The sequence below is a fragment of the Carassius carassius genome, chromosome 46, assembly GCF_963082965.1.
Source record: "Carassius carassius chromosome 46, fCarCar2.1, whole genome shotgun sequence".
Lineage (NCBI taxonomy): Eukaryota > Metazoa > Chordata > Actinopteri > Cypriniformes > Cyprinidae > Carassius > Carassius carassius.
This window is the reverse complement of record NC_081800.1, coordinates 7,772,521-7,788,096: the sequence shown is the minus strand read 5'-3', so window position 1 is coordinate 7,788,096 and position 15,576 is coordinate 7,772,521. Positions and strand designations below refer to the sequence as shown.

Below are 15,576 nucleotides of genomic sequence, written 5' to 3'. Positions count from 1 at the left end.
TGTGTTCATTAGAGCGCTTTTGAAGGCAAAGACGGGCAAATTCATCGAACAGTCAAGCCACTTTTGGGCTCAAATATTAACCAGCAGATCTGTCTTCTCTCTGTTTTCTCATTTGCCATGACCTGACCCCCTACCTTTCTTTTTCGGGGGATGGGGTCCTCGAACAGGAAGTGTGTACTCTCGGTTTCCTCAATGTTGTCATCACTCTGGGAGGAAAGCAGGAAGCTCTTGCCGGGATCATTGGAGAGGGGCGGGGACGGAGTGGAGGGCACTGATTGGTCGCTGGCGTCCCAGCTCCAGTTCCCACTGGTAGAGCTGCTGTAGCTGGCAGACAGGCTCTCCTTCCAGCCCTTACCAGCCAAATCTGCACCTAAAAACAGATCACAGTGCTTTAAAGCAGGAAAAGACCTTTGACACGTTGACAGGCCTATCCCAGAGCCCAGCACACTGCAGGCATGAAGTAGAAGTCCACAGCAAACACAGATTCAGAAAAAAAGAACATATACAAATATGAAGACAAAAAAAAAACTGAAAAAAAAGAAGAAAAAAAAGAATGCAAAAAAAATAAAAAATAGAACATAAAAAGCAAATCAAATCAAAACCAAAAAAAAAAAAAAAAATTGATTTGTTTGTACAGATTTTACACTTGTTTATTGCACGGCGCTCTGGAATACTTGTGTGTTATTTCTCCATAAGAACCACTGTCATTAGAAACACCAAATAACACACCGCTCATCCGGGTCTTTGAGGCTGGTGCTTCTCTCTTGGTTCATTCAAACACAGCTGCTGCAGTTATTGACTGTAAAATGAAACCGTCGTCTAGACTCAAAGCCGTTTGTTAGGAACTGTTTTCCTTTGTGTCTAAAGAGCTAATTAAATATTTCAACTCAAATCAATATTGGTGTCTAATTATTTACTTATGTGGCAAGTTGCCGTGGAATAAGCGGGATAATAAACATTCAGCCAGTTGCAATCGCAAGATAAACCCCTTCAGGGTGATTCAAGATCCTGATCACTCTTTCAGGGTTTATTCTGCGATAACAACCACTTGGATGTACATTATCCCTTACATACTGTTTAGTCACACACACAAACAGTCCTTACGGCACGCAACACTAGGTGAAGATAAAATAACACAGCAGCACTCAAACCTGAACAGCCATTGTATTATTTCTTTAATGCGTGATAGAAATTTGTTTCACACCTTGTTTTGTTGCCAGTGGCATTTTTACTCAAATAAATGTTTTATAAATAGCAAAACATGACCTAGTGTGCACTCTAATAGATGCAGAAATTAACAACTTATGTAACAGCTTCACTTGAATGTTTAAATTAGATTCATTAGATTCAATAGATGCATTATAAATGTAATAGTTGAAATCTACACAAATGGACTGTTTCCAAACATGCAAATTAACAAAAAGAAAAAAAAAACTGCACTAAATGATTCACATCACTACAAATCATGGTAACACAAGTTTCAATTTCACTACTATCATGAACTAACGATGACTAACATTTTATGTAGCATTTATTAAACTAGATTAATGTTAATTTATAAATACACTATATTTCATTGTTTCTTCATGCTATTCACAATACATACATTAATGTTAACCACTCAATGCTTAAAAATGAATTAATAAATGTAGAAATTAACATGAACCTAGAATAATAAATGATTGACTGATTGAGCCATAAAAAATGAACCATATTGTAGTGTTGCAAAAATCTCAATATTTAAGAAAAAGCTTAATGTTTCATTGGTGAAGGATTGAAATTTCAACTACCAATAATATTTGGCTTTTTTTCCCCAATTACAGCCACTTTTTATAATTATATAATTAAAAAGTCGATCTAAAAACAACCTTTTGTACAATTTAAATGCTTATATACAACTCAGTTTTTATTTGATTGATTGATTGAATGATTAATTAGTATTGAAAAAAAATGTTTTTGGTGCATTATGTTCAATAACATATCAGCAGCCATAACTCTACTTCTAAAACAATTACAAAACAAAACCATAAAGGTTGTAAACACAAATCTGAAGATATATCATATAGCAATGTACACTTGAGCTATGCAGCAGAACAGGACACACTGTCCAGCTGACGCTAAGTGATAATAACCTTGAACCAACTTAACTAAATCTCAAGGCTATATGAGACCCTTAAGCAACAGTATAGACTGTGGTGACCTTACATGACCCCGAACAGGCAAATTCACCTCCATTTCATGACACTTGACCTCTTAGGATTATGGTCTGGGTTCTTCCAGCATGTGCACACTTGCCGTTTAGCAGATGCTTTTCATTCAGAGTGACTTACAGTACACTAATTACAGGAACACACTCCCTGGAGTGGCATGATTTAGAGGTTAAGTGCTCGGCTCAGTGCCACAATAGCGTCAGGAAAGACTTGCAATCTAAGTAGCCCTACAGTTTCTGCCTCAATCCCATCTCTTTAACCTGACTTACACATAACATACTGATATGCTTTTAATAGTAAACCGGAACCAGGAACACTTCCCATAACACCCTATGTACTTGCTCCATCATTAGAAGAATGGCATCTACGCTAATATTTGTCTGTTTCTCTCTTATTCCGAGGTCACCGTAGCCACCAGATCCAGTCTGTATCCAGATCAGAGGGTCACTGCAGTCACCTGGATCCAGTACATATCCAGACCAGATGGTGGATCAGCACCTAGAAAGGACCTCTACGGCCCTGAGAGACAGCCGAGACCAGGACAACTAGATACAGATCCCCTGTAAATACCTTGTCTCAGAGGACCACCAGGACAAGACCACAGGAAACAGATGATTCTTCTGCACAATCTGACTTTGCTGCAGCCTGGAATTGAACTACTGTTTTTTTTCTCCATTCTGTCACCGATGGAGTTTCGGTTCCTTGCCGCTGTCACCTCTGGCTTGCTTAGTTGGGGACACTTCATCTACAGCGATATCGTTGACTTGATTGCAAATAAATGCAAAGACACTATTTAACTGAACAGAGATGACATCAATGAATTCAATGATGAACTGCCTTTAACTATCATTTTGCATTATTGACACACTGTTTTCCTACTAAATGTTGTTCAGTTGCTTTGACGCAATGTATTTTGTTTAAAGCGCTATATAAATAAAGGTGACTTGACTTGACTTGACTCAATCTTACACGAGGACTGCCGCACCAGTTAGATTTTTGAACAGTGTTTTATTGTGGTAAAATCTATTTCAGATAAACCCAAACTCTGGTTGGTCACTTTACAAGTCCATCAGATAGTCTCTTTCTAAGTGGGCGGTTCTTGCCGAGAATAAGCTGCAATGAAGACCAGACCTCATAACCGTTTTGGTAACTACCTCATAGAAGTTAACAAAACTACTGAGCTACCAGCAGCCCACATTAATTCCTTTGTATTTTCTATTGGGGAGGAAAGAGACTGTTCTCTGTTATTTGTGCAGCCACATTGATACTGCACAATAAGTCTGTAATTTCCCAGAAGGGCAATGTGTTTGCATTAAAGATATTAAAAAATGACAATGCACAAATGAAAAACACATCAAATCCAATCCCAAGGCCAATGTCCTTGATTAAACAGTAATGGAGAGAGAGGGGAAAGCTGTGCCACTTTTACTTAAGTTGTCCTCTAGGCAAGAGTAATGAGATATAATATTATTTCAGGATGTCTGCTATCAACTGAAAGCATCTTTACCGAAGGGACATTGAAATATGACTGAGAAAAAGCTTACTAATGCGCTGTCGTTTCAACAATTTATCTTGCTAAAATCCACATTTCAGAATATTCTAATGTAGTTAATCTATTTTCAACATTTTCTCACAGTATTTGCAGTAGTGTTTATTTCCAGCATATGAAGGCGAATCAATATTAGCTGATCGGTTTTTCAGTTATTATTTTTTTCCTCCGTCTCTTATAGACAGTGGTTTATGAATATTATTTAAACTGGAGTCTGTAAGGTTTATAAAGAAATTGTTTATGCTCACCAAGGCTTTATTTCATTGATAAAATACAGCAAAAGCAGTAATACTGTGAAATATTATTACAATTTAAAAAGCTTTCTATCTGAATATATTTTAAAATCGATTCCTTTGATCAACATAATAATAAATAAATCTGTTATCCACAATTCATCATTGATGTAAATTTGGCCAACTAAAACAGCACAAGATAAAATCCAAGAAGGTCGGGTAAGATCACGATCACACAGCTGATGATTTGAGTGACTCTGATGGAACAAATGAGAGGGAAATCCTCCATGGCAAGACTTCAGAGGGTCCATTAAAACCCTGTTCCCTCCAACACACAGATGTAAAGGGCTGTGTTGGGACAGCAGTTGTTTCGTGACAGCTTTAGAAAACTCTCACTTTTCATTTTGTTCTAGAATCTCGGAAAAGGTCAGATGAAACGCAACTCATGAACGCTTTCACCACATTTCAGTTCACATTAAAAGTCCTGCTCTTTAAAAAGAGACAATCTTCGGTTTCACTTCTTAAGGAAGAGTTCTGCTCAACGAATCAGTTGATCCAGTTCACCAAAATCAATTTGATTTGAATCTCGAGTTTGACTCGTGACAGACAGGGTCAATGATGACAGAATCATTTACATTTGTGGGTAAACTATTCCTTTAAGGACAAAGTCTGTGTCTGATTCTGTCTAATAAAACTTCAGTGAGAGAGTTGTCTATTGTCATTTCTTCTGAAACTGTCTGCGAACATGCTTTTGGTTTTGGAAGCCGTGAGCTGAAGGAAGGACAGTCACTGCACTTGAAACCCATCCAAATGTAAAACTGGGGTTCCTTTCATGCTAAAAGAGACGTAAAATAGAAAACAGAATTTTTCTTGCTCTTTTGAAATAAGAGTCTGATGACCATGTCGACATTGGCTAATATTTATACAAAGCTTTACTGTATGTCTACACAGAAGATTCTGTTAAACAAATCTGCAAAAAACTGCTCAGAAATCATGGTGACTAAGACGTCACAGCCATGAGCTCATTAACAACATATGACCACCCATATTTAAATATCAATGATTATTCAGCTAGTCTAAAGAACTATGCTGGTATGCTGAAATGAGCTGATCATTTAGGTCATTTACATCTAGAAGTGTACAGTAGAAAAAAAAACAGCCTGTTTAATTGTACAGGAAGAAATGGGAAAAAATAATAATCATTTGAAACTTATTTATGACCATTTTTGGTGCAGTGAAACCTTTACTACAATTAATAAAATACAATTAAATTATTATTTTTTTTTTTTTTGTGGAAATGGTGATTGTTGATTGTTTTTCTAGGATTCTTTGATGAATAGTAAGTTCAAAAGAACAGCATTTATTTGAAACAGAAATCTTTTGTAACATTATAGATGTCTTTACTGTCACTTTTGATCAATTTAATGCATCCTGCCGAATTAATTTCTTACAAAAAAATAATAATATTAATAATTGACTGATCTTTAGGTGGTGGCGTAAGACAACCACTTGACTCCCTAGTCTAAACATTGTTGCCCTATCAAACAAAACATCTGTTTGAGCATCTCTACCAACAACATTGGTTCAACCAATGGCGTGAGTCGGGGGCGGGACTATGTGTTTGAAATGGAACGGACTGGGCTCCAAAAAAAAACATTATTTTGGCAACTCTGTTTGGCGGGACAGAAATCACACACTTTATTAAAGCCATTTTCTATATAAAACAAATAAAATGGAGAAAGAGGGAGTCCTTTTGGGGCACTTATGGAGTTTTAGAGATTGTTTGACAATTCGTCATTCAACCTGAGTACTCTGGGCTCTATCAGGCGTTAACACGGCAGCACAGGAGAAGTAGAGCGACGTTTAACCTGAGGCACCGGTGGAAGGGTTGAGCACCAATGGGCTGGTGGACAGTATGGTCAGGACGGTGGCGGCCATCACCTCTTTATCAGCAAGACCAGAAGGCCTCCTGTTCAAAAGAGAGAGAGAGAGAAATGAGGTTTACCAATCACTGACATCTTAAGACGTGGATCAACTAAAACCAATTATGTCAAGCAGAGGCAGATATTAAGCGCACTCTCACATCAACATAAAACAGCACACATCTGTTAGGTGGGCCGCCCCAGCCTTTCTCTCTTTCTCTCTCAGCCTGAGCGCCTGTTTTCTCTGTTCGGCAGGCCGAGTCCCGCAGTAAACACTTCTCTCGGCCGTATAGTAGCTCCCTACTGCGCTGAACACATCATGAGTAATGGAAAATTCCAGCGCTGTAATAAACACTAGCACTCGGCCTCTGGTGTATGCCCACACAGCACAGCTCCATTATCAACTGTATTTATTCAGAGAGTGTGTGGGAGACAGTTTACTCGTGTTTGTAAATCAACACCAGGGTTTATTGTGCGGCTGAATGAAAGGCTCTGTTAACTGTTTAGGGTCTTTCTCACAGGTGAGGTTCAGCTTTAAGCTGAGTATTTATACTGCATGTACATGACTGATGGCTGTTATATTGGACTGCAGTGAAAGAGGGGGAAAAAGGAGGGATTGTGGGAGATCAGAGAGTGAGTGTTAGCAGACATTACATTTAAATATTTATGCAAATTAGAACTGTTTAAATAAGATTACTGTACATGATGGGACTGATGCGAATGCGAAAGTGGCAAGTTGATTAAACAAACACTAAAACACAATATTAAACAAATTTTATGTTACAACTTCGTCTCTTGTCAAATGGAAATTATTTTGCTTCTAGTCCAAAGGGATTATCTCCAAAAGTGTCATTTAAATTTGTTTATTTGTACATTTGCATATAATTTAATGTGGCACACTAAAACATGTCATGATTAGTTTAATGCTTACTGGGATCAGTAGGGAACCATGTTGTTACTGTTAAATAAAAGTGTAAATTACGATGGCACTGCGTATGGCTGCCATTGCAAAGTCCCTTTAAGGCAAGGTATTTCACTCGGCGGCCATCTTTAAAACGCCTCTGTGGCACGTAAGTGCAGCTCCGATCTCTTTGAATGGGGAATTTTCCAAAACTGTTCACCAAGCTTACGATTAAATTTTATATTCGAAATCACCAATAAAATCTGACAACAACTGTCTCTTAAATGTTGTTTCTTATGCTTCAATAACGTTAAAAAAAGCTTATTTTTTCAGACTAGGTCAGCCAGTGTGCATGCGCAGTCTCAGAATGCTGACTGTTTCAATAGCAACTGGGATTTTTTAATGGCAGCTGCAGTGACACGAAGACTTTGCCGATTAACGATTGGCTCTTTTATTTAGAAGGCAGGGCTTCCTTCGATAGAGCGGCCATATTGAGTGCGAAGAGCATCAAGACTGGTGCTTGCCCACCTGAAGGACATCACTGGACCCTTGCTGGACTCCCTGCAGTTTGCTTACCGAGCAAACAGGTCTGTGGACGATACAGTCAACATGAGACTGGATTATATCGTACAGCATATGGACAGACTAGGGACCTGCTCATGGACCTAAGCTCAGCCTTCAACACCATCATCCCAAACCTCCTCCTGTCCAAATGAACCCACCTCCATCCAGTTGTTCACCAGTTTCCTGGCAGACAGGAAGCAGCTAGTGAGACTGGGGAAACTCACAACTAGGACCCTCACCATCAGGCCCATGGACAAGAGGGTCTGGCTGCAGACTTGCACTTGCACTCTCAGACTTGCATTCTTAGACACTTGCACTTCCGCTAGTGACATCACTTGCAGTCTTTTTTTTTATTTTATTGAATTTATTTTACTTTGAATTTCCCAACATTTTATAACAGTAGCCAGGTGGCAAAGACAAGAAAAAATAAACTAAATTACAATGTCACTTGCAATCGCTACTTGCACTCTCTGCTACCTGCGACACTTGCAATCGACACAAATCGTGCTTGTTGCCAATGGAGACAAGACGCTGTGGTGGTGAATAAATGCAACGCGCAAAGTTTCGCATTAAGCATTTTTCCATTTAGAATAAACTGTCTACAACTCGTTTATATCACTGTCTTTGTCAATTAAGCTATATTATGTGTTTTATTTATAATGATTTTCTATAGGAGGAAAACGTTTAATGTACGATTTAACGCACTGCGTTCTGTGCTCGTCTGATTGCCTGTACGGAGTTGATCCTTTTAAAATCACTTAATGCATTTCATAATGCACGTTCCTATTTGCTGGTCTGTATATACGTTGAGTCAACAACAAGACATATAGGCTAGGCCTACTGAATTGTCTTTGTCATCTTAGTCTGTTATTAGGCCACATTAAGTGTTCGCATTGTGTTCATAGCCATCTGCTTGCCTTGTAGTACATTAAATAATAACTATATATCAAATTTGGTCTTTTAATTGAACTTAACGTATCCTAATACATTATGCCATATTAAGTGTTTGTTTTTTTCTAACCTAACAACCTGGAGCTCAACACACTCAAAACAGTGTAGATGATAGTGGACTTCAGGAGAAACCCTTCTTCTCTTCCTCCGCTCACCATCATGAACAGCACTGTGACTGCAGTGGAGTCATTCAGATTCCTGGATACCACCATCTCTCAGAACCTGAAGTGGGACAATCACATGGACTAAATTGTCAAGAAGGCCCAGCAGAGGCTGTATTTCACCAGCTGTGGAAGTTCAACATGCCACAGGAGCTGCTGAAACAGCTCTACTCTGCAGCAAAAAAATCCTCATATGTGTAAACATACATGGTAAAAAAGTGCTTTCTGATTCTGATTTTTTATTTATTTATTTTTTACTTATATTAAAACTATTTATAGTTTATAGTTATAGTAAATATTTGATGAAAGAAACTGTAAATAAAATAGGAAACTAACTGAAATAAGTTGAAATACTAAAATTGCAAAAACTAAAAAAAAAAAAAAAGTCATAACTTTAGTATCCCAAAACTCACTTGGGGCACTTTTATGCCTTTTAAAAAAATGTGTTTAATGCTGACAGCCCTCTTGCCAATTAATTTCCAATGCATGGGAAAGTGCAGCGTGAATATTCTGCTAAACATCTTTTTTATTTTCTTTTTTTTTTCATGAAAAATAAGTCATACAGATTTGGCATGACATGAGAGTGAAAGAAGGTCATTTTCAAAAAATGTTGGCGATGAACTACTCATTAAAAATAGCTATTAAATATAGCTATACCTATTTCAATATTTTTATATTTTGAGCCACTCTAGAGAATCATGGGTATTAGAGGCGTTCTGGAAATAAGATTCTTTCCCCATCTGATCTTCTTCACCTTGAACACAGCAGCACTGATCTAAGCACAGAAACCGACACAATGCTGAGCTGTGTCTCTGTGTTATATAATCAAAAAAGTCCCACTCACACTCCCTCATAATTTCAAGAAATATGCGTACACACGCTGGGTCCCCCCCTCCCCCCGCCTGCTTTGGGAACCCGAACCAGAGCAAACTGGTTTGGAGTCACTGTGAAAGCCAAGCCCAGAGACTTGGCAGGGCTGTCAAACTTTTTTCCTTTATCTGGGTCAACTTCCAAAAATCTTTCTATCGCTGAAAAAAAAAGAAGAAAAAAAAAGCAAGCAGTGGATTAGAAGCAGAAAGACTAAGGAACATAAATAAAATATGAAGTTCTGCCTTGTTTTAGAGAGAAGAGAAAGGAATGACAGAGACAGATCTACGCAGAGAGAAAACCACACAATTTTGGAAAAGAAGAGAAGAGAGGAGAGGTGAAACTGTCTGCTTCTAGAGGCAAAGAAAATGACACATTATAGATGATAGTACTATGTTGGTTTTATTAAAGACTGTGTGTGTGTGGGCGCTGGTTTCAAATATAATTTGCTACATATATATTCTTATGCAATACCAAAAATACCAGCATAATCCACCTCCAGTGTGTGCTTTGATCAAGACTGTCGGAAACAGCAAACTTCAAACACACACCTACATATTCACACTGAATGTATGCACAACACACACACACACACACACACACACACACAATTTGAACAAGACTAGACAGACTGCTTTTCATATGGAATTAATTATAATTACTACATATTTACATGATACAGATGTAAAACAAAAGCTATTTAAAATAACTGTTTTCTGTGCGAATGTTTTATAATGTTCATCACTTTAAAAGTCTTCAGCATCCCATGATCCTCGAGAAATCATTCCAATCTGATGATTAGATGATCAAGAAACATTTCTTATTATTATCAATGATGAAAACATTATCCTTATTTTCTTTTCTTTTTCTTTAAGGAACCGATAGTTCAAACGAACAGCATTTATTTGAATCAGAAATCCTTTACAACCTTATAAATGCCTTTACTGTCACTTTTGATTAATTTAATGCACTCTTAATGAATAAAATCCCATATTTATCTGATCTGCACCTAAAAATACCGACGTAAAATATGTATGTGTTTGGTCAAATTTAACCGAATTCTACTATTTTGTAATTTTAGCTCCCAAAAATAAATCCACACAATGCTGTGGAAAAGATTGCGAGCTGGGGGATATCAGAGAGATCCCAGCACCAGCGCTGTTTTCTCTGACCGTTTCCCTCCCACTCTGTTTCTCTCACACTCACACACACAGCGCCTGCTTTCCTGCCTTCCCGCTTCTCCACGCTTTTCCCGAAAAAGCTCTTTATCACATTCAGCTGTATGATTCATGCGTTACCATATTCACACAAACATGCCGAGAGGGGCTTCGTAAATCTGTGCATGTGTGTGTGAGATAAATGAGACTTACTGGAATCTGAATTCCAGCATTAAAGTCAAATTTAAGTGTGCGTGTAATGCTACACCAGTTACTGTGGTGAATTAACCCACATCCTCTAATCACTCTGCTCGACAGCATCTGCAGGCCTGTGTAACACAGTGTCCAGATTTGAAGTGAGCAGAACAAGAACATGATCGAGTGGTCTACACTTGCTGATTATAATGGGATTGATCTAGTTTTGTGGCATTACGACACTCATTTGCAGATTCTGTGTAAATGCAAGTGGATTTTCAGTGGACTGTAACTGTAAAAACCAGCCTAGACCCAGTGAATTAGGCGACGATCTGGCCGCAGGGCTCATTCGTACTCCCGTCGGAAATAAATGTACACATCTACGGTTACATTCCTCCAATCTGAGTTCCACAACTCTGAGGAAATCAAGAAAAGATTATGACTGAAGAACATCTCCATTTGGGTTTTTCTCTCGGTTAGCCCCTAGGTTACATGAGCTGAGAATAAGCAGCTGTGGTTTGTGTTGTGTTACAGTTATGTGCCATTATTACGACGCTGTGATGACAGTTTTGTGGTGGCTTGTTGGAACGAGATTTTTTAGCAGATTCTGGAGAAAGGTGGTCTGGAAACACAACTGAAGATTTCTGTTTGATCCAGAATCAAAACCACCCAAAAGAAACCGTTTTACTAATATATGACAGTCAAATTTCTTACACTTACTATGACTATAGGGCACTTCATATCATTTACTCACTCACCCTCATGTCGAACCCTCATGTCTGTAAAAAAAAAAAAAAAAAAAAAACAGATGCATTTCTGAAGAATATCCTAACTGTCCTTTTCATTATAATGAAAGTGAATGAGAATTGGAGCTTTCAAGCTTCAAAACAGAGGCAAATGCATCATAAAAGTATCATAAAAATAGTCCATACAACTGCATTTCAAAGCTTTTTGAAGACATATGATAGCTTTGTGTGTGGAAGAGACTGAAATTGAAGCTTAACAGCACCAGCCTTCATTCACTTCCATTATGAAGAAAGCGACCAGGATATTCTTCCAAAATTCACATCTAAGTGTTCTGTGGAAGAAAATGAGAAAATGATAGTAAATGACAACTAACAACAAATGATGAATTCTGCACACTGCTAGATTGCAAATATCAATATGTTTCAGTCATTCAACCTTTGACAGGCATTGTTCACAAAAAAACTGAAATCAAACACCCAAATTTAAAATCTAAAAGAGCCAATGAGGACACCATTACGATCAATAATAATAACCAATGACATACCAGGACAAGAAAGTGACAACATAAATAAGTAAGTAAATTAATACATACATACATACATAATATTCCTTTAAGACGAACTAGTTTGCATTATGCAGAATTCCACACCGGGCTTTAAAATGGCTATTCAGAAAGTTATAACTGACAATATAAGAAGTAAATCAGCTGTTATTTAATTTCTTTGTTTTATTTATTCACCATGCCATATGAAAACCTAAAAGAAAGTTAAAAAGTGAGTCTGCATGTGAGTCTGCAGACCGACTCTTAACGGTCAGATTATCAGTGACTCCAGGTGACTTCTTCAGGTTTGGATGAAGCCTATTCAGAGGAACTCATGGGAAACTGTGACTGGTCACACAGATCAGTCTGAGAGGACAGGCATATAGAGAACACTTTATTTGTGTATAAGCTGCTATGTCTGTGTGTGTGGGATAGAGCAGGCAGTGAGAAGCACAGCTATAACTCCCACGCCTCCGAGCTTCAGTCTCCACCCTGCTGGCCAGCTCTCCCCGTGTGTGTGTGTGTGTGTGTGTGTGTGTGTGTGTGTTTTCTCCTCCCCTCGAACCAGGGCCTGGCTGCACATGTTCACTGATAGAAGCTCAAGTAAACAGAATGATAGCACTCCAGAGAGCAGCTCCATTACTGACGAACAGCTGCTATTGGCTGGAGTGAAGCCAGCAACTCACTGAGAGAGAGAGAGAGAGAGAGAGAGAGAGACCCACACTTGATCTCTGTTCCATCAGGTTATAAGATAATCATTTCACTTACATTAATAAATCGGACTAAATTTGAATTAACATGAACAATGTTTTACAATTTATAAAGTAAATATGCAAAGGTGGTTGTTTTGTAATGATCAAAAAGTTTAATATTTAATCAATTCAGTAATTCAGTAAAATATTTTACTATGTAATTTATTCTTGTGATACAAAGCTGAAATCTGCAGGGGCCTTGCTCCAAACCTGCTCAACTGAGTAGCATGACAGAAGAGCGAAACCATTCAAAGAAAAAAATGTAAGAAATATGCAGCATAAGTCTTCTTTTTTTTAATCAACTTTTTATTATTTTTAACATATAACAAATAACCTCACAACATCCATTCAGAATAAAATGCAAGAACAAAAACAACAGACATATAATCGATTTACATATTCCAATGAGAGAAAGAATATATATATATATATATATATATATATATATATATATATATATATTTATATTCTTTTATATAATCCTGTATTTTAGAAGAAAAAAAAACACTGCCAAAAATCAGTTGTACTAGGTTTGGCCGTATTAATTTGTACTGCAGATTGAGTCTTCTGTGTTTGTGGTTAGACAGTTAACAGATAATATTTATATGAGAGAACTGTCATACTTTCTCTGAGTGTCTGTTTACAGGACTGTGTGGATGTGGGTCACCTCACTATTTATAACCAACCTGTGTTGGTGTGTGTAAATAACGTGAGCGAGGTCACCCCGCATGATAGACACACACACACACACACACACACACACACGCACACACACGTATACACACACACACGTATACAGCTGATCCCTGTCCTCAATTTGCTCAAGAGAGTTTTGACTCTGGAAGTATATTTGAAACACATACATTGGGAAATAAAACTTTGTTCTCTGTGACTGAAAATTTAATATTCACTTCCAACCATACAAAAAGTTTGGGGTTGATCTGATTTTTTAAATGTTTTTTTGAAAGAAGGGTAATGTTTATGTTCACAAAGGCTGCATTTATTATTTATTTACTAAAGAGTAAAAAAGCAATTAAGACAAATATTAGTACAATCAACTATTTTCTATTTGAATATATTTTAAATGTAATTTATTCCTGTGATCAAAGCTGTATTTTCAGCATCATTCCTCCAGTCTTCAGAGTCACATGATCTTCAGAAATCATTCTGATGTACTGATTTGCAGCTCAAGACACATTATTGTTATCAAGGCTGAACACATATTTCTGTGGAAGCCGTGATACATTTTCTTCCGGACTCTTAAATGAATAAAGTTTTAAAAGACCAGCATTTATTTGAAATAGAAATATTTATATAGCATTATAAATGTCTTTACTGTCACTGTTTATCAATTTAATGCAAACTAAAAAATGCAAAAGCGAAGCATTTTCACCAGTGGTCAGACTGTTGGAGCCTTACGGCTTTCATTGCACTGCCTCATCGGTTTGGTTTGTCTCTGTTTGGTTCAGTGTGTTTTTCAGGAAGCAGATATGTCACGCTGCTTGGCAGAGATCCAGACACAGGAAAGCTATCTGGCCTGCAGAAAGTGCACAATAAGCACTGAACGTTGTATGCTAAAGTTAGCACCACACACACACACACACACACACACACACTCACTCAACCCCTTGTGTGACCAAGAAGTGCAGTTTTCTTCACAGTGTTGTCCTGACTGTTGACTCAGGACCCTTATATAACACTATTTACTTAAAAATAATTTTGACTTGTCCATCAGCTTGTAAATAAAAACTAAGCTCACATTTACAACAAATGTGATGTCTTATCTCTTATCTTATCTCTTGGAATCCTAGCAGGAAAGTAGGATGTAAGTTGTTTATGTAATAGAAGTAGCAGAAGATCTTTCCTTACATTCAGTATTATGATACAGCATAGTGAAATTGATTATCGAAAAGAAAAAGAAAAACATATGTAGGCTGGGATTTGGTTCATCCATCATTTGTTGATTGGATGGAGGCAGGTCTGAAAGTCATTTGTAAGCAAGTGACGGGGTTTAGGAAGACTAAGTGATTAGAGAAGTCCAGAATAAGTCCAAGAAATAAGATACGGTGTATCTAAAATCATGTACTGTCTGAGTAGGTACTACAATTGAGTTTGAATTTACGACTTTTAAAAAAGTATGTTCTGAATATTGATCGTATGAATGATGTACTACATCCACCATGTTGTTACTGTCACATGACCTACAGGCATCAGTAGCATTGCTTCACTTCCACTCATAAATCCTCTCCCGTGGCCTCATGGGATAGTAAAGTGTGCATCGAATGCACTTCAGAATCCAGGCGGAAGAACTAGACCATCCGGGTACTTTTCTCCTACAGTTTTCCGAATACTAAGAATTCAGACACTACTCGCCTCACATACTAAATAGTAGGGAAGTAAGCGATTTCGGGCACAGCGCTAAGTGGAGTAATGAAGCTGAAAAATAATGAATAAATGATGCTTTGCATGACAGAAATAAATTATATATATATATATATATATATATATATATATATATATATATATATATATATATCAGTATTCTAATCAATGTTCACAATAAAATCATGACAATTGTTATTACGGTTTATAGTCAAATTTAATTGGTCAATATAATATTAGAGACAGTTTATAAGAGACATATCACTTCCTCAATCCTCAATACAACTTTATAAGGAAAACCCGTAATGGCAAAGATGGTGGTTGTGTGCACATGTCCCGCCCCTCCCGCTGGAAAGCCAATCATCTGCTTTTAACAGTCAAGCCGGGAAACATTTAAGCCTATCGTCTGGTTTCACTGACGCATGCACACAGTTGAGGAACCCT

General features: G+C 37.5%; 1 protein-coding gene across 2 annotated transcripts in view; it reads right to left on the bottom strand.

The window, feature by feature from the left end:
• The window catches only part of LOC132129041 (zinc finger protein 704-like), a 63,062-nt gene that overhangs the window by 11,960 nt on the left and 35,526 nt on the right, over positions 1–15,576 (bottom strand). For both annotated transcript variants that reach the window (XM_059540455.1, XM_059540456.1), the window contains exons 3-4: positions 5,861–5,961; positions 135–370 (exon numbers count right to left, since the gene is read on the bottom strand). In XM_059540455.1, coding sequence (XP_059396438.1) covers positions 135–370; positions 5,861–5,961 — 337 coding nt within the window. The remainder of the gene's footprint in view (positions 1–134; positions 371–5,860; positions 5,962–15,576) is intronic.